General features: G+C 39.0%; 1 protein-coding gene across 12 annotated transcripts in view; it reads left to right on the top strand.

The window, feature by feature from the left end:
* Window positions 1-2,439: 2,439 nt before the first annotated feature.
* Window positions 2,440-26,230, top strand: part of LOC103718558 (protein PTST homolog 3, chloroplastic) — a 38,215-nt gene continuing 14,424 nt past the window's right edge. Inside the window, exons 1-12 of one of the 12 annotated variants that reach the window (XR_003387803.2) lie at window positions 2,440-2,680; window positions 2,791-2,922; window positions 5,348-5,493; window positions 5,580-5,789; window positions 7,074-7,157; window positions 7,261-7,312; window positions 11,796-11,850; window positions 11,948-11,998; window positions 12,077-12,178; window positions 13,282-13,401; window positions 14,406-14,530; window positions 21,612-23,128. Coding sequence is in view for 10 of the 12 variants with exons in the window: in XM_026809064.2 (XP_026664865.2) it covers window positions 2,520-2,680; window positions 2,791-2,922; window positions 5,348-5,493; window positions 5,580-5,789; window positions 7,074-7,157; window positions 7,261-7,312; window positions 11,796-11,850; window positions 11,948-11,998; window positions 12,077-12,178; window positions 13,282-13,401; window positions 14,406-14,530; window positions 23,077-23,128 (1,290 nt within the window). In the remaining 2 variants the exon portion in view is untranslated. Of the gene's footprint in view, window positions 2,681-2,790; window positions 2,923-5,347; window positions 5,494-5,563; window positions 5,790-7,073; window positions 7,158-7,260; window positions 7,313-11,795; window positions 11,851-11,947; window positions 11,999-12,076; window positions 12,179-13,281; window positions 13,402-14,405; window positions 14,531-21,611; window positions 23,129-26,230 lie in introns of all 12 variants that reach the window. The other 11 variants (XM_026809069.2, XM_026809064.2, XM_008807434.4 and 8 more) reach the window with 11 other exon arrangements.

The following is a 26,230-nucleotide window of genomic DNA, read 5'->3' as shown; positions in this document are numbered from 1 at the left end:
GACCCTGTCATCCGAAGCTTTTTAAGGTTCTCCCTTGCAATCCACGAGGTGTTGCAAGGCAAAAATTGATCCCTCAACTCTTTCTTCAAGGCTGCCCAAGAATCAATATGCGGACGCCCCGCGCCCATGTCATCAGCCACTCAGGTTCGCCACCACAGTTTGGCATCCGAGTTTAGGTACATAGTGGCCATATCCACTTGGTCTCTCTCGGGCACTTTCATTGCCTTGAAGTAATTCTCAAGATCCCATATGAAATTTTCCAGCTCTTTGGCATTTCTTGATCCGCCAAAGCTCTTGGGCTTCGGGACCCTAACTCTTCCCCCTTGGTCCGGGTTGGAGGATGTTGAAGGAGCATTCAGCACAGCCCTCTTCAACAGCAGGATTTCCTCCTCCAAGGCGCGCATCCGATCCGTCAACGGAGTCACCAAATTGGCATGCTCAGCCCTTTGGTGCTCAGCCCGTGCGCTCACGTCTTGGACCAAATCATCAAGAGAAGTTTCCAAGGAAACTAACCGTTCATGATGCTCGATGTAGATAGAAACCAAATCTGGGATTTCTTCTTCACCCGGGTTGCCCACTATTTCTTCCAGCCGCACGACCCTCTCGGTCAATGTCATGGCACAAGAACTTCCAAGAATTCACCGAATCAGTGCACAAGGCTTTGATACCACCTATCACACCCTTAAAAAGGTCGGAATGGAGTAACCAAATTTTTCTTGAGTTCTCCCTCTTTTCGGTGTGCGGCACTAAGGCAATGCCCCTGCCAAAGCCTCAGTCAGCCTTCCACACTTGCTCACAGCTTAGGATCAGCCCCGCACGCCTTCGGCCCAACCCTTGGACACTTAGCCAATCACTCACACACCCTATCTTAGAGATGCACAAGGATGAAGGGAAAGGAGCCTTTCATTTCCACTTATCATTGCAAAATCCTCCCTCACAAGCCGAGGGAATAGCTTAGCTTCCGACGCTCCGAAAAACCCTTCCAGCCCACACAATTGGCTCGGCCAAACACCCCTTGGCCGTGGCCTGCACTTAGCCACACTCGGCCTAAGTGTTGGCCGATGGAATCCCTCAAGGCAAACCCATTTTCTTGGAGTCTCACACTCGGCCTGCACCCAGAAATCCTCCAAGTGCCCAAGCTCACCTTAGCCTAAGCTCTCTCGGACTCCATAGGAATTCCAACTTCAGCTCTCAACCAAGCCCTTCACAAGCTAGCCTAAGAGCCTTCCTTCCTTCCTTCAACCGGCCAGAACCCAAGCCCTTTTGTAGGCATCCCTTGGGTCGATTACAAAGGCAGTTACGAGGTAGTTGAGCCCATCCAACCGCCTAACCAATTAACCACCTAACTGTTTCAGTTGAGTCGGTTGCAACTCCCCCAACTGACTTCGGTTAGCTGTTGCAACCATTTCTTGATTCTTAGCTCAGCCCATGTGTCATCAGCCAAGTCAGCCAACCAGCCATAGCCTTGTCCGCCCAGTCACCCAGCACCTTGGTTCCTTGTCCGCCCACGTGTCCAGACCAGCCGGCAGCCCCATGTCGCTTAGTCTGACTGGGTGTCTTGCGGTCTGGCTGCAGTCCAGGCCGCTGTCGCCTAGCCAAGTCGGCTGTCGTACCAAGGCACCGCACGACATTTGGCCTGCGCGCGCTTATCATTGCCACGGCGGTCGGCTGCGCGCAGGCGCGCGCGCAGCCCCATTTGGTCTCGGCGAGGTTTGCCGCATTCGGCCCGTCGGCGCGCGTCGCCCGCGCGCGCCATCTGGCCCGTGCGCGCCATCCGGCCCGTGCGCGCCATCCGGCCAAGCCGTCCAACCGTGCGCGTGCGGGTGCACAGCCTGGCCTGTGTGCGCGCGTCTTGCGCGCCAGGCCAGCCCCATGCCAACTCTGTGTGCGCGCCCTGCGCGCGCCTAGCCTTGGCACGGCCAGACTTCGACGCGCCAGCCCGCGCGCCGATGCTCCCAAGTCCGATTTGGTCTCCTCATGGTCAGCCCTTGGCGGGCGTCTGTCCTGCGCACATGGCAACACCCATGCCTGCTGTGCGCGCCCTCCGCACAGCTTTTGCCCGGCCCAGCCGCGCCCTCCTGCGTGCGGCCAAAATATGAGCCGAACATCTATGCCCGCTGTGCTATCTGCGCACAGCTTCCGTCGCGCTCGGCCCTGCCGTGCCACCTACGCCCGGCCGAAGCTTGGGCCGAGCGTCTATGCGTGCGTGCCCCCGCATTTAGACCTGATGGCGTGACACACCTGGCTTCAGGCCCAGGGCAAGGGGCTCCAATTGCCATATCCACAGCCTCGGTTCCCGGCCCTCGCAGGAGCGAAAAGGTCGAAAGACGACAAAAAGTTTAAAAGACAAAATTCTTTCTGCTAAAAACCGACATGATCCATTCGTACCCGATCGCAGGTCCCAGCCTTTCCACTACCCCCAAGACCCCAAGATTCCCCCCTCTTCTTCCACTGTTCCACCCCCCCCCCCTTCCGTTTCTCTCACTCTCTCTGTCAATGCTGCCATCGCTGCAAATCCCATGGCTACCCTCTGCCCTTTCTCTTCTCTCTCCTGGGCTTCGCGTCACCTCCTCCCCTTCTCTTCCTCCCCCAAATTAGAAGGATTCCATCTCCAATGGAGATCACGCCCGATTCCAGCTCCAAGAGATCTCACGCTAGCTTGCTCCGGAGAGAAATCCAGGTATTCTCCATTCTCCAATTCGCAAGATTTGATCATTGGATGGGAGAGTGCCTAATCTTGCAGCCTCCTTTCGACTTGGTTGTTTTTTATTTGTTATTCACGGGTTGCAGCAAGAAGGCAAGGGCGTCGAGGGCTTTGAAGAGCAATGAGGAGATCTGCGGTGAGCTTCGCGAGTTTATGTCGACGATGGGGCTTCCAGAGGATTGCGTGCCTTCGACGAAGGAGCTTTCCAAGCACGGGAGGTTTGTCTTGTCATTCTTGTTATTTGATTTGGCGTGTGTTTTTTTTCTTGAATCCATTGTGGGTTGATTTTAGAATTCTCTGTTGAATCTCTGTGTCTTTTTAAGTGCCGACTGAAACTGTATGTTCTACTACCGCATTGAATTCGAGTTTCGTTTCTTGAATCTTGTTCGGATACCGACTGAAACTGTAAAAATGAATACTTGTAACACGTTTAATTTCATTGAGAAGGCAATATTTTCTTGCGGTAGATGTCTGTAATCTTGCGATCAGGACGTTGTGGAAATTGCTAATGATGCTCAGGAGATTGACATGCTGTTTTTTCTCTTATGTGGAATGTATGTTGGCTAAAGAGTGATATAGTGTAAGAATGATTATGTTCTTGCGGGCTCAAGTCACGGCTTGGTTGCAAAGCTATCAGCAAAAGTCAAGTCAAATAATATGGTGTAGCTATAGGTTACCTGCACTTAAAAATGTTTTGAGTAATCTTGACATAAGCAAGAAAACAAGTGTTGCTATCCTAGAACTAAAAATTCCTTCGAATGTTATCTAAAGTGCTCCAATTATAGAAGAATCAGCCATTTTCTCTATTCAGACTAACCAGATTTAGTCAAAAGGAACCAATCTCCACATTTTCTTGCTTAACTTCGCACAACTCGACCATTTATAATTCTAGAGCTAGAGCAAGAAGATATCTTGGTCACATCAAAGGGACACCAAAAACTCTCTATTTTATATTTACTTTCCATTTGTAGACTCAACTGTAGGGTTATTTTAGAGATTGTTTTCCTCCATCGTTGAGTTTCCTAATCTCAGTAACCTTTTTTTTATGTGAAATGTTATATTTTTTTTCCTCCATCTCCTAACCCCAAGCAAAGATACATAATGAATATTACAGCATGTATGCTGATAAGTTTAGAGTCCTAGTGTTGTGTATGAAACATATTGGATTTTATTAGCCAAAACTACAGGATAACATATCGAATCATTGTGCTAGATATGGGTTGCATGGGTAGTTAAGTTGAAACTACTATTAGTATATAGTTATTAAAATATGCCAACAAGACAAACTCACTTATAGTAGATTCTAAGTCAATGCCTGCCTTTGATTACTATAAGGAAGTAGGAACTTATGTGACTGGAGAAATGTGGATTGTGCTCTTTTCTTTTATGCATTCTAGAACAAGGTTGGTAACTCTCTTATTGTTATCCAAGAATTCTGATATTTGTGAGTTGCTTAAATATATTTGCTTCATGTTTTAAAGAAAACACTCCCCGAGTTACTACTAGAGGATATAGTAATGCTTGATGGTATTACCATTGTCCAATGTGTTTGGTTTGGTGCTAGGGTTCCAAGTGGCAACCCATAGTCTGTATTTTGAGTTCATTGTGTCCAAATATACATTGCTTTCTCCTACAGACTTGGTTATGGCTGTCGTAAAATTCGATCTGACCAGACTGACTTATTCTAATGCTGGGTCTAGCCTATAAACTTCAAATGCAACTGCAACTTCCAAATAGTGCTGCCAACTTGACCGAGACTTTATCCAGTAGATGGTTTAGGATGGGTCCAGACTTTGGTTAGAAATTATTTTTATGTTTAGTTCTGGGCCATGCAGGACCTTATACAATGTGATTACTCACAACTGTATTGGGGCCAGTACGACACAAGTAGCGACATGGTTTTGTCTTGTGCAAGACCAAACAATAAATGCAGTGTTAACACTATCTTTTCTTTTAGTAACAACACTATATTGTTGTAATTGGTCAAATGAGTGCTGTTATGATGAGACTACTTTTAAAAGGGTAACATTGAATGTATCCTGATTGTATTATTTTGTAATAAAGCCAAACACTTCCAAATTTAATTGAAAAAGTGCAAGTCATACTAGGCAGGTATGGTCTTCTTTCTAACAAAGCCCTTTGTTGGCCACTAGGCACCTTCATCTTGATAGAATAACTTACTATTCTGTTAATTCCCACAACTTGTAAGCTTTCCCCAATCAGGGCTTAGTGCTTGCCAGTTCATTAAACTTTTCACTGCCTCTGATTATTAAAGATTCAGCAGAAGCATATGGTTAGTAACCATATTTTTTACCTGGTGAAACAATTCCAACATTTCCACACAACTGTCTCTACTAGAAACTTATTATATTGAGAAAAAAAAAACTTCCAATCTTCTGTAGGCATCAGCAATATTTTTCTGAAAAATTTGTTGCAAAACCATATTGGTCCAGTAAAAAGGCTTATGATCTTGAAACAAACTAATGCATTTTTTCCGCCAATTCATAGCAATGGCTGTGGCTGGTGCATCGTGTACCTATATTGTAGCTTCTTCTCATTTCCTATTATATAGAAGTTTCTAGAGCATGAATATTGCTTAAATCTTCTCAGTCCAAATAAATGTTTTTCTTGCAATTCTAATAGGAAAGACCTTGCAAATATTGTTCGGCGGAGAGGATACAAGGCAATTAAAGAGCTTCTGATAAATTCCAGTAAAAGCAATAGCCCTTTGGAGGAAATTCCTGATGGAAATCAACATCATACTAATGCTTCCAAAGATGAAACCGAAGGTCTAAAATTTTCTTGTTATTGTATTTATTTTCTCTCTTTCTTCAAGGAGACTGATGCTATATATGATAGCTTTCAACTTTTCTAGAAGGCCAAGAGAGGAAGATATATGTGTCTCTTGAATGCATCTCCTCATCAAGTGACTCTAGTCTAAAGGATGAGTACATTGTTAACTCAAATGGTGCAAGGTTGACCCCCGTCGATTCCGAAATTTACGGACCTTCAGAATCTTCAGTGGAGTCTTTTCATCTCAAGGCAGCAAATTTTATTAAAACTGGGGAGTTGGATACACTGGAAGGTAACTTCAGAAAACTTCCATATTCATTTCCTTCTCTTTTCACCCATTTTCACTTGTAATTGCTTCTAAGTCCTAGTCTATGCTAACTAACACACATGAGCATGGACCAAGACGGGGATGAAGATGGATGCACACAATGCTTATTATCCCCCCTATGCCGTACTTATTCCTAGCTAGCACAACACATGTATGACACTGACACAGCATGGCACTGTACATGGTTTGGACTCAATTAATGGGTTGAATGTATCTCATTAAAATCATTATCTGCTTGTTTGATGGTAACTTTTGGATATTGTGTAACTGTTGGAGCGTTCAACTGTTCCATTATATTTCTGTTGACCTTGTAGAGACATTTGCATCTAGTAATTTTATCATGTGAAATTGGTGAAATTAATGGCTATAGATGATTCTTACAAAGTTTATTGAATTTTTGACCATAGATAAATGCCATGTGGGATCTACAGAGAAACTAACAATGAATTCATGAAGGTAGCATTAATTGACTGATGGAAGAGCAATGTCTTGATATTAGATATTGTGAAGGGAGAAATTTAAGGTTAAGTGCACTACTGAAATTTGTATTACCATGTGATGATATGCTTTTAAGGGATTGATAGAATTGGTTCTAGGAGCTATGGTGGATACAGAATTGGAAATCTTGATACATTATCCAATGTTGACAGTGGTATTAGTATATTTAGTGAACAAGGTGTCAGAAGAGGTGGTGGGTTGGTAAGAAATGAATGTATTGAAGGTTTAAAGTCTGATTAGTCGAAGTTGATTCAATTCTACCAGGGGAAACTTTTACACAAAGAATACATGTTGGGAGATGAGTATGCAACTCTCTAGTGGTCTCCAGCACTGATAACTTTTGCAAAAGAATTTATTGGTGGCCATAGTCAGATATGAAATGGACAAAAGGCACACAGATGACAATTGACATGATCTTGTAGAACTTCAAAAATAGATACTACATGCAAGAGTAGTTGGATGATTCATTAGATAAACTGGTATGGATCATGTTGGTTCATAAATTGGATGGTGCTTTACAATGAATCAAAAGAGTTAGGTCCATCTTGGTTACATCATGGCATTTCTTTTTAAAAACACCATTTTGTTTGAATGTATGTTGATGAAAGGTGTCTAATGATGTCATATTTTAAAAATGTGCTAAAGTGCATTGTTTGCATTTTCCTTTAGTAAAGTTAATTTATCCTGAGTATAGTATACCATCTCCTGTATGATTATTTTGAATTAAGAATTTCAATGTTTATTCACTAGATTATCTTGAAGCAGAAAATTCCGATACACAATATAGCCCGGAGTTTGGTTCTTGCATTCTGAATTCCAGTGGTCCTGACACAGGTAAATGGTTGATTAGTATGATAGTTGATATTAGCTGTAAAACAAATATATATTTTTGATATATAACAATATTAAATGTGATGCAAGTTTAATTTTCTTCCAGATTCTTTGGCCTCTCAACAAGAAGCTCCATATAAAGAACAACCCCTAAAAAGGTAATTTTTCAGGAGAACAATCAATTGGTCTTGTGGATCATTTTAGTTTTTCTTTGGTTAAGCATTATATTTTTTTGTCCCTAAAATTAGCAAGATCTCCTTAGTATTAATTAAGGGTCACTTTTAGAATTTTGTATGTAGATGTGCTTCAAGAGTTGTTATTTCTATCAATTAAATTGACTGTATTGAGGAAACTTTGTCATCTAAAGATCTTTCAGGTCATTGATGTGCAGATATATTTAAATATAGGTTTATTAGATGCCAATTTGAGAAATAGTGAGCATATTTGGTGCATATTGAGGAATGACTGTATGAAGATGAGGGTGGAACCAAGGTCCGCCAAACCGTTCACAGAACCCATACCGGTTAGCGGTGGTATGGTTTGGTACCGTACCGTGGCCGGTACGGGTAGGGCATGCCTTCCGTACCGGCACATCCAATTTTTTTTGGAGTTTTCAAGAATATATAATTGGTAATCACTCCTTTTGAACTTTTTCAATGATTTTAAGTCTAATTTGATTTTTTTTGATATTTTTTGATGTTCTTATAATCTTGGTTTAACCTAAATGATGTATCTTGTTATTTTAAAATGATATAAATGATAAAATGATTAGTGAGATGTTGCATGCTACAAGGAACAACATAAAATATCCTCAAATCAAGTAATGACGTAAAAATATTAAAATAATACAATCAATTAAATATATTTAAAGTGCAATATACATGCTAATATTTAAAATCGGATCGAGTGACAATGCTTCTCGTAGATATCCGGATCATCAGTATAGTTAGGAGATACATCAGCCCATCCCTCTACAAACGACGTTGTAGTCTTGTACATTCATCCTATAAGAAACGCGCGTCGGGTTATAGCACTCTTGGATCTTTCGCTGAAGTTCTGGCTCTAAGAGGTATCCTCTAGTTAATAATATGATTTTGGAGAGGTCTATCCGAATATGCTAGCAGCAAAATCCGACCTGTGAAATGCGCCGGGCTATGTAGGGTAGTAGCCACCGGAAGATGCCTCAAACGCATCATATCCGTATCCATAAACGTATGAGTCATAGGCTATCCGTGGCTGCGGGTAATAGGATTCAGTATGACTTAGAATCTGATACGCCTATGGATCTTACTCCATGTGCGAGACCATCTGCAGGTGCATCGTGTCCTCTTGAATGACCTCAAGGAGCCCATTCTCTATATGCCATCATATCCTCGTGGGCTCTACCAGATCGTGCTCCATGGTCTCTATCCTATGTATCATGCGTAAACTGAGACTCATCGATGAATAGAAGATCATTCGGTGGTTGTCTCATAAACGGTGGTCTTCTGTCCTCCGCTCCTTCTCTGGCCAGTAGATCCATGACCATCAGAACTGCTGCTCCTGATTTCTGAATTTGAGTGCACTGACTTCTCCTCGACACTCTTCATTGAGGTTGCAGGTGCCTTTTATTTCTTTTAGTGTGCTAGGCAACTGTCTTCTTACTCTTCCTGCCCCTTTCTGCCTAGCTTGCTGGAATATATATCGTCCTCCTGACCGAGTCGACTTGGTAGTGTAGTGGCCTCATCTAAGCATCTTTCAATCATATCTCTGAGAGGATATCTCGGACAAGAAGTCATGTGGTGATCGATTCTTCTATGGTTGTGGCTGATCAACTGAAAGAATGCATGAATTATTGCACTCAATCTATTGCCCTGCATCGACCCTAGCCTCGCTGGTTACAAAATTGGCCAATCGTGGAGGCAACCCTTGCTCCTCAAGCTCCAGCTCCTGCCTTAGTAAAATTTTATAAGTACAAGAGTAGTCTAATTTTCAATGTTCTTGCTTATCTGCTAGATGCAAGTTTCTACCCATCTAGTAGTCCTACCGCCACTCAATGATGTCGATGTACTACTAGATATGCGTCGGATCTACTTCGATGATCTGAGGATTTGTCCTCTCTATCATATGATACATGAAGCCCATCTGGATACCTCTCGTTGTCTACGATCCAAAGGCCATCAAGTGCAACGTAATTGGTAGTAAACTGTGTGACTCCTGGTCTCAAGATTTTTCTATCTGCATACCTCCTCATCAATGAAAGGACCCACGTATAATTATAAATATACCTGGTGATGGTTTGGGTTGTTTCCACTGTCTGTTGCACCATACGAATCTTCGCAATGTCCATCAATATGAGGTTGATACAATGTGCAGCATATGGGGGCCAGAAAATATATGGCCCTGCCGCTCTATTAAAAAAACATCAAGAAAATATCAAAAAAGCATCAAATTAGACTTAAATTCATTGAAAAATTTCAGATTACTAATTAACTTTTTTTGAAAACTCTAAAAAAAATGGGCGTGCCGGTCCATGAACCGGCATGCCTTACTCGTACTGGTTTGATACGGTACCGAATCGTACCGGGCGCCGACCGGTACGGGTTTCGGTACTGATTCGGCGGACCTTGATTTTAACTGTCCTAATGAATCCCAGCTTAAAGTAGAGTTGGAACCTTCATTGAACAGACTATGGCCTTAGTTTAGTAAAATGTGATGTTAAATTCTTATTTAACAATTAATGAGAATTTTTTTTTGACTCTAACTAACATTCTAACTTGGTCACACAAACAAATTCTTGAGGAATTCATCCTTAAAATCATAATTTTCTTGATGCATGAACCATAAATTTCTTACTTATTTTATAGGCACAAAAGGATTTGAAACTTAATACTGAAGTATAAGCCATTGGTAGTTGGTAGTTCTGAATAATGTGATAGTTTATATTATATCATACCCATGTAGCAACATTGATATGGAGTTTGACACTGGCTTCAAAGATTCAACTCCACCTTCTTCAAGTCTGTTACATGGATAATAATTTGTTGTCCTATAGAAACACATTGGTGTGCTACATATAACATACTGAAATATAGAAGGTTTTCATGCATTTAGCTTGATTTGCAAATGTAGATCATATTGAGTTCATATACAGACAGATTATCCTAATGACAATAATGGTCATATATACAAAAGTTGCTCAGAATATTTGGTTGTACATTTCATCAAGCATGTGGCTGAGTAGTATCCACAAATTGTATGTGCAGTATCATGTTTTAGCATCTGGATGTCGGGTATGCCTTCGGGATATTCAGGCCTAATGGGTAATTGGGTACAATAATGTCTGAAATTGCCTGGAAGATTTATTTTCCTTGGAAAATTTATTTTCCTTGGAAAATCTAGTTTTCTGTTTGCTTGTTTCATTAGAAAAATAAATTTGGAAGGTTTATAACTATTTTCCACAAAACTTTTCCTTTACTGTGGAAAAGTCCTACTTTTCCTTTTCCTTTTTCATGGATTTCCTTGCAACCAAACATGCCCTTTAGACATTTCTGATAATAGCCACCTGTGTATTTGATCATAAGGAAAGCCCTTGACCTGTTGCTGGAAAATGAATTTCTTTCTATTTTTTTTTGAACATTCTATTGCAGTAGGCATATCCTTATATGTTTTAGGCAACCTGATTCCTCTATCTTACTGAGCATTTACCTCAAGTAGAGAACTATGAAGTCCCCCATAACGATCACCATGGGATTTAATCTGGTGAATGAACAAACCATTGCTTCCCATGAAAGGCCACCACCTGCTGTACTAAATTATATTTTCTTTCCTTTTTTCCCCCTCACCTTCTATTTTAACTTTTTTCAGGTCTGGTGGCAACTTAGATAACTGTACATTAGGTGCATCCTTACTGATGGTTTTCATTCAGAAATTTCCAACTCTGGACTATCTATCATCACTGGGTAGCTATCACTATGAGTGTCGTTTAGGAATTTATTCTTGAGTTTTTCACTATATATTACAGACCCTTATCATGCCCCTGAATCTAATACCATTCTAAGTTCTTCACTTGTTTCTTTTCTTGCCTGTTTTAGTTCTAATTTCATCTTGTTTATCTTGCAGTACTCTGTATGTGTCTTCCATCAAGCTGAGAATAATTATTAGCTACAAAAGCATGAAGATATGAATCTTGACTTAAAACTTTGAACTTTTACGCTAGTTAATTCAGTTCCAAAACTAATATTGCTATAATCTGTCCAAAATTCAAAGCTTTGGCTGGAAGTGGTATATTGAGTAGGAAATGCAAATGCACAAATACTGGTGCTCTTCTCTTTGAGGAAGATACATACACAAATGATCATTATAGCTATTTATGAGGCAAAACTTACAATGGCAACAGGATATGAATGACAACCTCTGACAAAAAAATTGGTAGGATGTGGGGTCTTTGATGACTGAATAATGTCCTTCAAAACTCTTTTTTTGTGTTGTTCTAAGATATTTTCTAATTCAAAGTCCATGGCTGACCTTTTTTTTGTATAAATTCTCAATTCATGTTTCTCCTATTGGATATGAAACCCCATAACTAACACTGTTTCTACTTTTTATGATGTTAAGGTTAGACTAACTGTCACATCCATGGTTTTTGGATTTGATATATAGGGACGATCATTCATCAGGTGAATGGACCAATCTTGATGAGGATTTTTCTTCTGAGGTTGCTTCATACAATGAAAATTTAGCTTTTCTTTACTTGTATATGACTGCTCTTTGTTCTAAATATTAATATCCTTTTTGGCTGTTTCATCCTATAGGCTAATGAAAGTGATGACCAGACTGAGATCAATCATCTAAAAGCCTTGCTGGTATGATTATTTACTCCTATTTCCTGTTGTGTTGGTGCTAAATAAAATGTTAACAAAAGGTGCTCTGAATGTGTTTAGCATCAAAAGGAGATGGAACTTTTCCAATTAAGGCTTCAGATTGAAGAAGAAAAGGTACTGAATCTTTCATGCTTTGGCATCATCCAGATTGAAGAAGAAAAGGTACTGAATCCTTCATGTTTTGGCATCATCCATCTTTCAATTTAAGCCTGTTCTAGAGTAAGACTAGACAGTACATTCTCTTATTATGTGCAGACTGCAGTTAGTGAAAAAATGTTATATTCAGATAAAATACAGTTGTGAGGATTTTGGTTATGTTAAAATTTATTCCAAGTAATAGGACCTACATCCTCTGCCTCAGGCATTCACAAATGAGAAACTCCTGGCGGGAATTAAAGGGGAAAAATATGGAAAAGGAATTCTTTAGTTTTTTAATTACCAATATGCCATTAGTTGCTGGATGATTTTCTCATTATATTTCATAATAGAGTTAATACTTAGCTACTATATCATTTTCATTACTTGGTAGTTCCAAGCCCTGGTCACAAATAAATGAGTGCTATATGCCAAAATCTAAATATCTTATGATAATTAACATTGCTGATGATTAATGTCCTTATGATTTTGCCTTGCACATCTTCTCCACTCCCCTGATTGTTGAAATTGACATTATCTTTGGAGGTTACTTATTTAACAGAATACTTATTTGGCGATTATATTTATTGTCATAAGCACATTTGTGTCACAAAGCCAAATACTAGCAACACTAACTAATAATATTTGTATAATCTATATTATAAATTTATGAGCGATTTATACTTCATAAATTTAGTAAAACCTTATAGCAGAGTAAATTAATACCATAATAATTATGTTAAGCTTGTGTGCATTATAATGTAATAATATGGTTCACGAGTATAAGTACTGCAACAGTGTTAACAGGCTCTACTTTTCCTTGAACAATGGAGATAAGTCAACTAATGCAAACCTTCTTACATAGTGCTTTGCATCACATCAGATTAAAACCTGTGGCATTGCAGACTGAGAAAATGTCTTCCTGATGCCAATGTATTGGTCTGTGAAGGAACAGGAGAAGAGAGCAATATGGACAGTGTTTCCTAATTATATAAATGGTTCATCAAGTACATATTTTTTATTGTATTGAAAATTCAACCAAACTGTATTTATATGGATTAATTTTAGTGTAGAATGGCTGTTGTATTTGGTCGAGTTTTAAAAGAAACTAACTTTTGTTCTGGTCTTAGCTTGTGTTATTCAATTTGCAAGCTAAGACCAATTCTGAGATTGGTGATGTACAGAGAAATATAGCAGAGAAAGATGTGGAACTTCATCTGACTCAAGAAAAGCTTCATGGATTACAAGAGGTAACTATTCTGCACTTTGTTTAGGTATATCATGTGCACCAGCTATGTCCAATTCTGTGCATATACAGTGTAGTATGCAGTACATGCAAGGCACGCGGCTGACTTGCATGCTATAATAGGAATTGATACATCCCACTGTTACCTTTTATTAATATATTTTCCTTTCTACCTCTGTGGATAGCTAGCGGTGTCAAGAGGAATATATTTGTTGAAGAAATGGGGATTTTATGATTTGTCTCATGGATGGGTGGCTCTGGGACTTTGCACTATAATAATAGAGATCATGCAATTTTCATTGTGGCTAGACATCTGTGTTGAGTTCTAGAGGCCATCCATGTAGATATGTTTTTTTGCTTTGGTAAATGCATTACCATGGGCTCTCTCTAGATGACACTATTGAAATATTCAGAACAAGAGAAGTACATCCAGAATGGAATGTGTTTGTCATTCCTTTTGTACAAATCAAAGTTTCACATGCCGATGCACCCCGGCACCTCCCTCTAGTACAGTATTGTTCTGACAAGAAAACAATCTGTAGGATGCTCTGGAGACACCAGTTTGCTCACGTATCAGGACGTACCAATTGTTCAACTTGGCACCAACCGAGATGAGCTAGGATGGTTATGTCATGAAACTTAGGATAATAATGCCTCTCAGGACTCAAATTTTTTCCCTCTTCATTATTTTTATTAATTGCCATGTTCCTATTCATGCTGACTTGTCTCGGTACTGCCTGGATCTGGGACCATACTAGGTTGGGTACGGTATGGAGACTTTAATCCTTGGTATAAGTAGAAGACCTTATGGTGGAAAAAAATAATCAACATTTCAACAATTGGTGGGATCACAACTTCCATCTATACTCCATCTTGGATCGGCAATATGCAGGATATGTGAAGAGTATTAGTTTTTCTTTGGCAGCCTTAAATGTATATTCAGCATATTTTTTTTCATTATCAGATATACACTAAAAATGGCATTGTTATTTGGTATGGTTGATATAGGTCCATATCGACTATTGGGCAAATGCTGATATTGTGGAAGTTGCTGGTAACTTCAATGGTTGGCTTCATCGCATAAAAATGGATCGAAATCCTTCATCTGAACCTATAGAACGACCTGGTGCCAGGTTTTCATTTGCCATTCTACAATGTCTTTCTTAAAGTTTCCCTTTCTTGATTTGTAGGAAGTTCCATCTCTTGGATAAGGATGTCTCTTCTAAATTCTATAACGTTCCATTTTTGTTTATGATTTGCTTACTGAATGGTGAACCTAGTTATTTCTTTTTCTTTAATTATTAATGGAAAATCATGGCCTAAGCTTTGTCGGCATGTAAATTAAGTGCATTCTTTTAGATTGGAAATTTAAAAGACATTTCTATATTGAATGAGAAGCTCATAGAAAAACTAGTTATCCAGTTGTTACATTTTTAGTTTTTCAAATTATTCTTGATATCAAGCTCACATTGGACTGACATACAGTGCTGTGGGATTTGTTTGGTACAAATGGCTGTGACATCTTAGATTCCTCTTTACTCCTAAGTTTAACTAATTCTTAGTTTCTGATCTCTTTCTGCAGGGTTAAAAGTTGTTAAAAGCAATTATAAGATCCTAGAATTATTCATCCCATGTATGTCGTTTGATTAGTCTCTTTCGCTCTTGCATGTGCATTCCATTTTTTAAAGTAATAATGTATAACCTAACCATGTTGTGCCAATAAAAATTGGTTTAAGATATTTAAACTTGTAATAACCACCAAGACAGGTGCTAGAAATAAGCATACCACCAAAAAAACTGGTAATGCACCAGCTAAGCAAACAATACGAAATTTCATATCTCTAAACTGCATATCGAATGTGGAGGAGACTTGTTCACCTGGTTCACATTGAAGTTGTATAGGTATTCTGAGGTGCTTGTATAATAGTAGTAACATTCAGGATGCCTTCTTATGTACTGTATATATTACTATGAGATCTTGATGTATATGAATCTGAACATGCATAGGTATCGAAAATGCAACACTGACTATGTGAGGGTGGTATGAGTAGGGTTGGCCATGGTGGGAGAAGGCTTCTATGATTTTATAGGCAATATGTCAGTCATGAGGATTTGACAGTCCCACTGAAAGTCGTGTATGCAGTGGCTTAGATTTGGCTTGATCATTTGAGGAATAGAAATGAACCATTTTCATGGAAATGCCACATATGCAATGACAAAAGCTTTGCAGACATGAAGGTGGAGATGTGGAAGAAAGGACTTTTGTTGGCTGCTGGCTGCTTAGCATCTATGCATCTAATCCTCATTCAGATCATCTCTAGGCCCTCTGAGATAGCCTTCATGCCCCTTATAGTGCCTTAGGTAGTTCTTGTAAGCAAACTTCCTTCCCCTCCTCCTTGCTCTAACATCCCGACTAGAGGAGGAAAAATATTTGCCAGCTTCATTTCTTGCGTTCTAGATGCAGTGGTTAAACTTTTGTCTCCTAAGTGAAACCCTGAAGTTGTCAGTCGTGACACTCCACCACTATTAACACTTTTGGTAGTTGTATCATCCTAGTAACACTATATTAGCTTTATAACTTGGTTTCTGGACCATTTTCACCTAGTATAGCGCTAATCTGTACACACCACTTAAAGAGAAAGGTTCATATTTAGGTATTACACATGCACATAAATATTTCTAGAAGGGCTTGCTGGGCCTTTATATGGAGGGCTGAGCTAAAATCCACTGCAAGCACTGAAGACTGGATCCTATCAATGCAAGACCATTGATGGATCTTATGATTGTTGGTCATTAGTTACACTAATGAAAATACCTAAGAACAAAAAACAAAGTACCCAAACCATTGCTCTTGACCTTCACTATTTAATATACTTGAAAAGTAAATTGAAAATTGTGAATTTGTAAAAGAATATTTATTGCGACATCTTAAAACTTTAAAAAACAAATTTAACCGACTCTGTTGCTTATAAACTACATAAGAAAGCTATATGTTCCCAAATTTCATTTTGGCATCTGTGCATACAGATATTGCAGATCATGTTCAACTTGTGGAGATGCTGCTACAAGTGGTTTGGTAATAATGTGTCCCAAGTGATTATGAAAATGTAAGAAAAACAAGTTTCCCAAAGATGTTGATACTAGGGCTATTCAGCAGTAAACATGCATCTTTTGGCAGTTTGGACAACTTATCATAGAAGGGTCTAGCTTTCTCATTCATTTTCTACTTTCAACAGTTTGATGCATTAGAGAGCTTATTTTGTTTTTTTGCCAGACTCACTTTTAAATGCATTTGAAGGGTATGTCAATTGAAGTGGATGTCTGTGCATGAAGAAAGGCGTGATGATGGGTATATTAAGTGAATTTGGGTAGGCAACAGTTTAAATTTTTCTCAAAATTTTTGAGGATCTACTAGAAACAAATATCAAAGAAATCTAAATAACTAAACAAATTCAAGGAAGGGGTAAAAAATTGTATTGGAGCTTGTTTTTGATGTTATTCTAAAAGTACTCACCCCTTCCATAGGTTTTGGCTACCTTATCCGAAGATATAACAAATTTGGTCTCGCTTATGCTCTGCCAAGTTGCATGGTGTGAAGAAGCAAGCCTATGGACTATGGTATGCCGTATCGGCCCGAATCGGATAGTACGGGGTGTACCGTACCATACCAGTTCGATACCTGTACTCAGTACAGATGGGGTCCCGGTATCTGGTACGGGTGGCGTACCGACACTCGGTACACTAAAAAAACTCTGTACCGATACTGTGCTAGTGTGGCACCGATACGGAGTCCGGTACTGAGACGGCGAACCTTGCTATGGACCAATTTTATCACTTGCCTAGTGTTGAAAAAAAAGGAAAGAAATAAATAGGTTTGACCTATCCCTAAAGCACATGCGATTGGAAGATGGAAAGTTGAGAATTGGAAAGGTAGGTTTTCAGGATAAGGAATCTCTCAGGGTGTGATTGAGAAAAAGTGATGGCAATAATTATGATGTTGAGGCTTTATGAGAATGTTCATGAGAAAAATGAGGCTTTCCTCACTAACCTTTATGGACAGAGATATTCCCCAATGGATTTGTATCATCTTCTCCCACTCTGGGTAGAGAGAGTCTACTTGCATGTCTTTGTGGAATAGTGATGCAGCAATTGGCTTGGGACTACTAGGAATCACACCCAGTAAAGAAAGGAATCACTCCTTCAGAATCATGGCATTGCACCAAATTTAGGAACTAGAAACTTTATTTAGAACCTAACATACTTTTGCAAAGGATATCTGCCCTCCTCTTATAGAGGAGGTTCATAATTAAAATATCACAAAAGCAACTGAGCAATGGTTGTGAATAGGTTGGCATTGAGTTGTCATTACGAAGGTTCCAACTAGCACTTAGTTGGCGATTAGCTAAGCGTAGTTGTCCATGGGTTGGCAATGAGTTGTAAAGTACATGCTAGAATCTTCTAGCTAATGGGCTTGGATCTTGGCTAGGCCGGTGGGCTTTAGTGTCAAAGTCTTGGGCTAGTAAAGGTCCCAAATTGGATTTGCTCTAGTTTCTTGCCATATAAGTGCAGATTTTTTCGTAATATAAAATTACATATGCTGTGAAGCGTCTCTATCATTCACTCCCCAGTTGACAGCACTTGTGAAAGGCAATGTACCTCTCCTACATTTTTGGATGGATCTTTTGGAACTCCATTGCAGTAATCCAAGTACAATCCGAGATTGGACAATCTTTCCACTTTACAAGGAAGTTTTGGTAGCATCTACTTCAAGTAGAGATGCTGGCTGTCCAACACATCCTCAATAACTTCAACTTCTTTGGGGGGCAAAGGTAGATGTGGAGCTCTTGGTTGAACTGTTGAGCTATCATGTGATCCATGATAAGCTGGAAGGTCCTCTACATTAAATATAGGAATAACACCTAAGGTTTTTGGAAAGTCCTCTCCATGATAAGCATCAGAACTGATTTTCTCTAATGCATTTAAGGGACTTGCACTTTTAGAATGTTGCTTCTTGTATATGAACCGTCACCAAAGACTGCCGAATCGGGCCGAACCGCTCGGTTCGGCCTGTACTGAGCCAACCCGGTGGGAGATTGGGTTGGTGAGCGGTTCGGCCTGTACTGAGCCAACCCGGTGGGAGATTGGGTTGGTTCACCTGTGCGAGTTGGAGCCGGTCCCAAACTGGTCGGCTCCGGTCCTAAACCGCACGGATCGGTCCGAACCGGTTCTCTCCCTCTCCTTTTCATTTTAAAATTCCATCGTTGGGATAGTGCCAAGCCGACTAGGTGCGAAACCAAGTCGGGTTGACTAATATTTTCAGTTTCGGCCCTGTACCAGCCGAAACCCCTACCGAACCGGCCGAAACCGGTCCTTTACGGATCAGAACTGGCTGAAACCGGCAGGAATCTGTTGGTTCGGTGCAGACTCGGTGCGAACTGACCGGCTTTCACCAAGTCAACCTGGTTATGAATCTAGTTGATACTATTCCTCCTTAAATGATTGCCACCTGATGCTTTTAGGTGGCCATTGGGAAGGCCCGAGAATTCCTTCCTAACAACATATGAAAGCAGCTCCACCGCTTTTTCTTTCTAAATACTCCAAAAATAAAACCGCTATAGGCTATTAGAAGGAAGATCAAAGGTTCAATAAGGTGTGCTGTGTGCTTCCTATCCCTTACCTCATTCCCTCCTTTTTTTTTTGGAGGGGGCGGCTTGAAAAAATAGCTCAAAAATTGCAAAATAAGGAAAGATCATGTCAAAATTTTTGATTTGGGCTTATTTTTTTATATGTTTTAGATCTATGGACGATCAACATGCTGACATAATTTTTTTTTATTTTTAGTTATATATAATTTTTAAAAATTAAAAATATATTTTCAGATTAAAAAATAAATATTTTTAAAATAAATAAAAATTAAAAAATTGTAAAATCAGAAATGTATTTAGGGACATGCAAGCTACTCTCCATAAAAAATTTGGTGTCCATTCATTCAAGTTTTGATGCAATCATGCGCATAGTGGCTAAGGCCTAAATTTGAAAAAAATTAAAAAATAAGTAGCCTCTGATGCATGCTCGAGGGTCTAGAAAAATATATGTAATATCCATTCTTGAGTTCTACATAGATCTGTGATGAAATTAATTTTGTAAAATATTAATATTTAAAAATTATTTCTAAATTCAAAAAATAATTAAAAACATACAACTAATACCAAAAATTATGAAAAATTAGTAGTACATATTACATAATTTAATAGTAATTTTTGAGGTAGAAATCATATTTTTTAAATTTATAATTTTTTAACATATTTTTAAATTATAAAATTATTAAAAATATATAAAAAAATAAAATTAGGGTAAAATATTAGATAAATTTGATATATTTATTAAGATAAAAATATCTTCATCGTAAATTAATTTTGCTATTTTTTAATAATTGATAAACTGATGTTTTTGATAAACCTGCACAAATGAAGCCATCAAGAAAAAAAGGACTCAGAGCGTAACATTGGCTGGGATCATGAGTAAATACTCTTGGGCCGGCACCATTTGAAGTGCAACTGGCGCAACACAGAGTTCATAGGAGGAGGGCAACCAGGTTGATGAAGCACTTACTTGGTAGTTATCCTGATGTATCTATGTGCCAGAACTACACATAGAAGGTTTGGCAGATGATGAAGAAGCATTACGCTGATTTTAGAGTAGCGAAGGAGAGGATTGCAAAGAAGGCGGAGGTGGACCGTCGAGCGGTAAAGCCACCTTTCTATACTTCAGAGAGCCAGAGGAGGTGTCCGCTCCAGATGATGCATAGATCCAGGCTGCCATGCAGGCGAGTCTGGATGATCAGTGGTAGCAGGATGAGGTGGCTAGACATAGGGCTCGATTTGGGCCCTCATACTACGAGTCGGACTTTGGTTCTGCAAGCAGCAGGCTTCTAGAGTTCAGAAAAGCAACTATGTCAGATGTTGCACTTGATAGCCTTCTTGAGAGAAAAATAGTCCTACATTAGATTTGTCAGTTCCAAGTGGCAGAAAAGCAGATTTGTGAGGGCTGACACTGAAGGAAACACTGTCGAGGACTTGGTGATGAGGTAGCATTTTGGCAGCGGGCAAAAAAGATAGTGAAGGCTATCAAGCCATTGTATGAAGTATTTTGGATGTGGACAACAAAAGGTATTCCTATATGGGTTTCTTATATCATATGATGGAGAGGGTAAAGAATCAGATCAGGGAAGAGGCAGGTCCAATGCATGTCTAGGAGTACATCAACATCTTTGAGCGGTGGCAGGATAATCAGGTGGGTAGGGACTTGCATCTACCAGGTAAGCAAGAATATTTAAAATTAGACTACTCTTTTATTAGTACAATTTCATTAAAGAAATTACGAACTCTATGTGCAGCTTACTGCCTGAATCTGAGGTTTCAATACACTGTATCTAGAATCGATATAGATGACGAATTTCTGGTCGCTCTATGCAATGTGATTTACAATATGGAGCTTGATCCAGAGGTCACGTCCTTATGTTTAGAAGAGATAAGTAAACTTAAATAGCATGTGTAAGTTAACTCGTGTCTTCAATGATTAACATATTACAACAAGGTTAATTTCACAAACGAAAATATTTAGAGAAGGCACTGACAACTTTGGAGGCCCAGTAGCCGTCGTAAAAAAAGTATGAATCTAGGTATATTATATATCAATGATAACTATTACCTGATGTTAGATGGTTACTAATATGATACTATCTTATATGTAATTTTCGTCAATATTTTTGCAGCTAAATGGTGGATTCATTTTGGTTTGTCTATGACAAATCTTAAGTGGATTCATTTTGGTAACAAATATGAACTATGATATCTTGTCGATTACGAAGATGACCCTATCATAGGTTATAGTGATCATAGCACGAATATCTATGAGTAATATTTTGATCCATGATAGGATTACATGACATGAAAAACGATTTACAAATTTATTTGCAATAATGAACTTGGTACTATGTTTATAAAAAATGGATTATTTGTTTATGCATGGTTTGCTTTTGATTTGTTCTTAATATACTGTATTATGAAATGCTTATTTTGGAATATCTGTTATTTTTCTTAAATAATGCATTAACATGGAAAAACTTTTGTTTCATTCGATAAGGTAGTGAAATGTTTACTTACTGTGATGTGCCACTCATATACCTCTATTTTTATTTTTTTCTCTCTTCAGGCGAATAGGATCAGTAGGGTGAAGGTTGGTCCAGGCTTGAAGTTCGTGCTAGCAAGCTTGGCGATTTTGTAGAAGGATTTTAGTATTTTAAATTGACTATAAATTTGTAGTCAATGATTTTCTAAGTATTGAGGATTATGGGTTTGGTATTTATGTTTGGATTTAGATGCTCCAAACTAGTATTGGTTGCATTTAATGGATAATGAAATTGGATTCCTATTTATTCTATTATATTTGAGATGAATTTGGAAGATAAATATAATATTGGCTTCGTATTATCGTGGGTTGTACCCTTCGGTAGCACGACCATGTCATGCTCCGGATCTGGGGCGTGACAACTTGAATTTCATGTGAAACAAAGGCTAGTGCTTTTAGAGTTGGGTGATGCTACTACGAGTGACTTTGGTGATAATAGGCCTGAAACCGACCTAAAATTGCAAAAACAGTTCTTTTGTGATTAAACTAATTATGGTGGTAGAACATGAAGTTTGGAATTTTCAATAGCTTCCTAGCAATAGAGCTGTAAATCTCTTATTGCAATCTGACTTCTTGTTAGCAGCCTTGACCAGCAGTGCTTGCTCTTAATGTTTGTCTATCCATAAAAATGCTATCCATCATTGAAACACCATTAATTTGGTTAGTAAAGATCCAATATTGTCCTGCACCCCAAGAGTTCCAATTTGCTTCTTGCTGTTACTCCATTGATACCCTGCTTAAGAATAAGGTGACGAATCAAGTATCTAGTTTTCCATAATGATTGACTGAATATATAGTTTTTACTTTAAATTATGCTATATTTCTAAGGTTATGTAGTTTCTGATCACACTACCCAGAAGATATTTGAGAGAAGATTACATTTCAGTTACCTAGCTTATTATCAATCAGCATCCATATGTATCTTTAGACCATTCATTTTTTACTTCGTGAAAAAAATATGTCCATTCAGCCTTAAAAAAACATTTAACCTGGTATGATGATTCAGCAGTACATGCATATACAAAACATAATCCAGGTCAGATCACCCATGAAAAGCTTATTATCAAACCTTAGCTTGTGTTTGGTGCCAATTGGACTGCTCAGTTTTTGCCTTTCTTCCTTCTATTATTAGATAAGGAAAAATTGTAGCATGAGGTACTCTGGATGTTAATATCTGTGAAAACATAGAAGCTCTTCACCATTGGTTGAAGCCAAAATTTGGAGGGTTCTGTCAATCAAAGTGGAATTTGGAACATATCACAGGTCTGTAATTGCAGAATTTACGGCAATGACTAGCTCACAGCTTCCAGGCTGACAGGAAGCAAATTAATTTTAAGTCGTTCCTCAAAATTCAACAAAACCATTTTTGCCCTTAAATTTATGATCTTCCTTCAATTACTTCATGCTGTTTTGATCCAATAGCTCTTTATGCTCTCTTAAAGGAGCTACATGAGTACTGCCTAGCTCTTTCTGATAATATACCATGCAGGAAACCATTACTCTGGTCAACAGTGTTATGGCTTTATCCTGGAGTTTATGAGGTATGTAAATCTGCAGGACTGATCTCCTGTGATGTAAGATTTTATATGTTAGATTAGTAAAATTTGATTGAATAGAAAATTAAATAAATGAGCATATGCTAAACTAGTTCAATTCACACTCTTATTGACTTATCTTGTACATTCAGTTGGGTACTTCTTTTATTCTTCTATCCTCTCTTTTATTCTTGATTCTAAAAGATTTTTTTTTTTTTACAATTTCACAGTTGAAAAGTTCAACAAGATAACATAAGAGTTATAAGAGGTCCATTTTGAATGTAAAGAAAATGAATGACATATATACAATAACTATAGTCTCATCAAGTCTCTCTTGAAACAAAGAAGCCACCTTTGTAGACCACGACCCGCATTGCAAATTTGCAATGATTTTCTCCGCAATATTTCTGGGTATTCAAGATAAACTATTTACTCAAATGAGGCTATTGTTTTTTGGATTGTAGATAGACATGAAAGAGGATTGAAGTGTAATACTATTGTGCTTGTGCAACTCAATGATTTGTATTTTAACTGTATTATGCCAACACTTTGTTACACTAGGAAAAGCACTATTTTACCATTTAGACTACTTTCAAATTCCCTTTACTGGGAGGTATCCATGTTAATATTTTCCATGTGCCCTCACAAATTAAATTATTGAATACATGCTCAGGCTTATAAACACATTACAATGCATGTAACTGTTCAGGACACCAGTTTATGGAAGTCTGGCTTTCCGACTAACGCTAACTAGTATTGTACATGATAAGGATCTCAAATATTAAAATTGTAAAAAAATAGATCTTCCTATTTCGGTACCTTTTAATTAAAAATTTAACTTTGATACTCAAAATTTCATGTTAAAATTGCTGATCAGCCTTGACCTGTTTTGTAGTATATCATTGTGATACATGGTGGTACAGGCTGATATTAGTATTCACACCTACGAAGTACTTGCTTCTGTTTCATGTTGAAAACCTATGATTTGGGTGTTGGTCCATGCCGACTATGCTAGGCGTTTTTAGCTGGTGTCGGCACTAGGTGCATGTGTGACACAATATGCATATTGTAGGAGTCAACACAAGGTTGCTTTATAGCTAGATATGGCTAGGTATCACTCGACATGGAACCTTTTTTTGGTTCTTTGCATCTATACTCTTACAAAAATGGCTTATTATATATTTGCCCTTGGGAATCATTATTTGCATTTATACCCCTCAAATCATCCTATTTTTGCATGAAAGCCCCTTCAGCTATATTTTTTTTCTAATGATGTCAATAAATAATTGGTTTGAGTATCATTTGACACTATTACCGTTTATTTTAATGCCCTTGAAAAGATTAACATTCACTTTTTGTTGAAAAGAACTATATTTTTATGTAATTTTTTCAAGGGTATTGATGCAAAGTCTAATAAGGTTTATTTATACTTAAAGTATTAGTTATTAACATCATCCAGTAAATCTAATGGGTGGGGTATTCATGAAAAAACAAGATGATTTGAGGAATATTTCTGCAAATAGTGATTTTCAGAGGGCAAATATGCAATTACCTATATTCGCAAGGTTGTATATGCAAATATGCAAATAGTGATTTGTTGGCATGGAATAGCACATCTTTTGTCAGCCATTGGTTGACATGTCCACCAGCACTGACATTTGAATCCTTGGTGATAACCTTACGAAATAATACTAATCATAGAGTATTGTATTATGTAACACACTTCCATTGGAACTAATTTTAGTCTTCATTAGATTGAGAAGATATGGCTTATATAATTTTCCGGGTGCCTACCAGATTAGACAAAGACATGGTATAAAATGAAGCAATGTGTTGCCAAGGAGGATATGCATACTACCTAGACAGATAAGGATTTCTTTCTGTGGAGTGATTGATTAAAATCCTATTTGATTTTGATGAGCTCAAAGCATTTGAGTATATTTCTTGTTTACTAATGAATTCAATTAAGTGTTTTCAGTGAAAATCTTCTCTAAGTGTCTCTAGACTTGGTTCATAGTATTTTGGATAAGTTAAGAAGTCAGCTTGAACCAAAGTCTGAGACTCGAGTCGACTCCAGAGTATCACGAGTCGACTCCAAGCGTATCAAGTTCACTGGCACGGGCTCGAGTCGACTCCGGATCGGTACGAGTCGACTCCGACTGAGAACAGACAGACGAACAGAAAGCTTCAATTCAAAACCTGTCAGCGAGTCGACTCCCGAAGTGCGCGAGTCGACTCCAATGTTTACCGAGTCGACTTCGGAGAAGTATGAGTCGACTCCAAGGAGTCACAGGCAGAAAAGTCAGAGAGCAGTTTTCGGGTCTGAGATTCGAGTCGACTCCAGTGGAACGCGAGTCGACTCCAGTGGAACGCGAGTCGACTCCGATGGTTGGCAAGTCGACTCCAAAGAAAGTGAGAGTCGACTCTCAGAGGAACACAAGAAAAAAGACAGAAAGCATTTTTCGGACTCTGAGATTCGAGTCGACTCCCGCAATACGCGAGTCGACTCCGAGACTCCGCGACCACAAAGAAGACAGAAGACCAAGTTACTGCCTCTGAGATTCGAGTCGACTCCCAGACAGCTAGAGTCGACTCCAAGGCAGCTTCACATCAAAAAGGCAGAAGACCAAGTTTCGGAAACTGAGAGCCGAGTCGACTCCGAGGAAGTTCGAGTCGACTCCAAGACTGGACGAGCCAAAAAGACAGAAGATAGGGAGTTCGGGCTCTGAGCGCCGAGTCGACTCCCAGGATTGACGAGTCGACTCGAGTGGACCAAATTCAAAAATAAATCCACGGACTCCATGGGATGAGCCGACTCCGAGAAAGCCAAGTCAGCTCCAGAAGTTGGCGAGTCGACTCTGGGTCAAGACGAGTCGACTCCCAGTCGCGAAGGCAACTTTAATTCAAATCTGGAACAGTTGCCGAGTCGACTCCGGAAAAGTATGAGTCGACTCCCGCTACAGACGAGTCGACTCCTGATCGCGCGAGTCGACTCCAACCCACCAACGGACACATTGTCAGGCTGTGCAGAGTGTGCAGAACGGGCAGAAAAAGGTGTCTAACGGCTAGTTTCCGTGGGGGTTGGTTTAAATAGCCACAGAAGACTGT

This window comes from Phoenix dactylifera, chromosome 2 (assembly GCF_009389715.1).
Source record: "Phoenix dactylifera cultivar Barhee BC4 chromosome 2, palm_55x_up_171113_PBpolish2nd_filt_p, whole genome shotgun sequence".
Taxonomy (NCBI): Eukaryota; Viridiplantae; Streptophyta; class Magnoliopsida; order Arecales; family Arecaceae; genus Phoenix; species Phoenix dactylifera.
The sequence above is the reverse complement of the archived record's forward strand: the minus strand, read 5'-3'. Positions and strand labels throughout refer to the sequence as shown.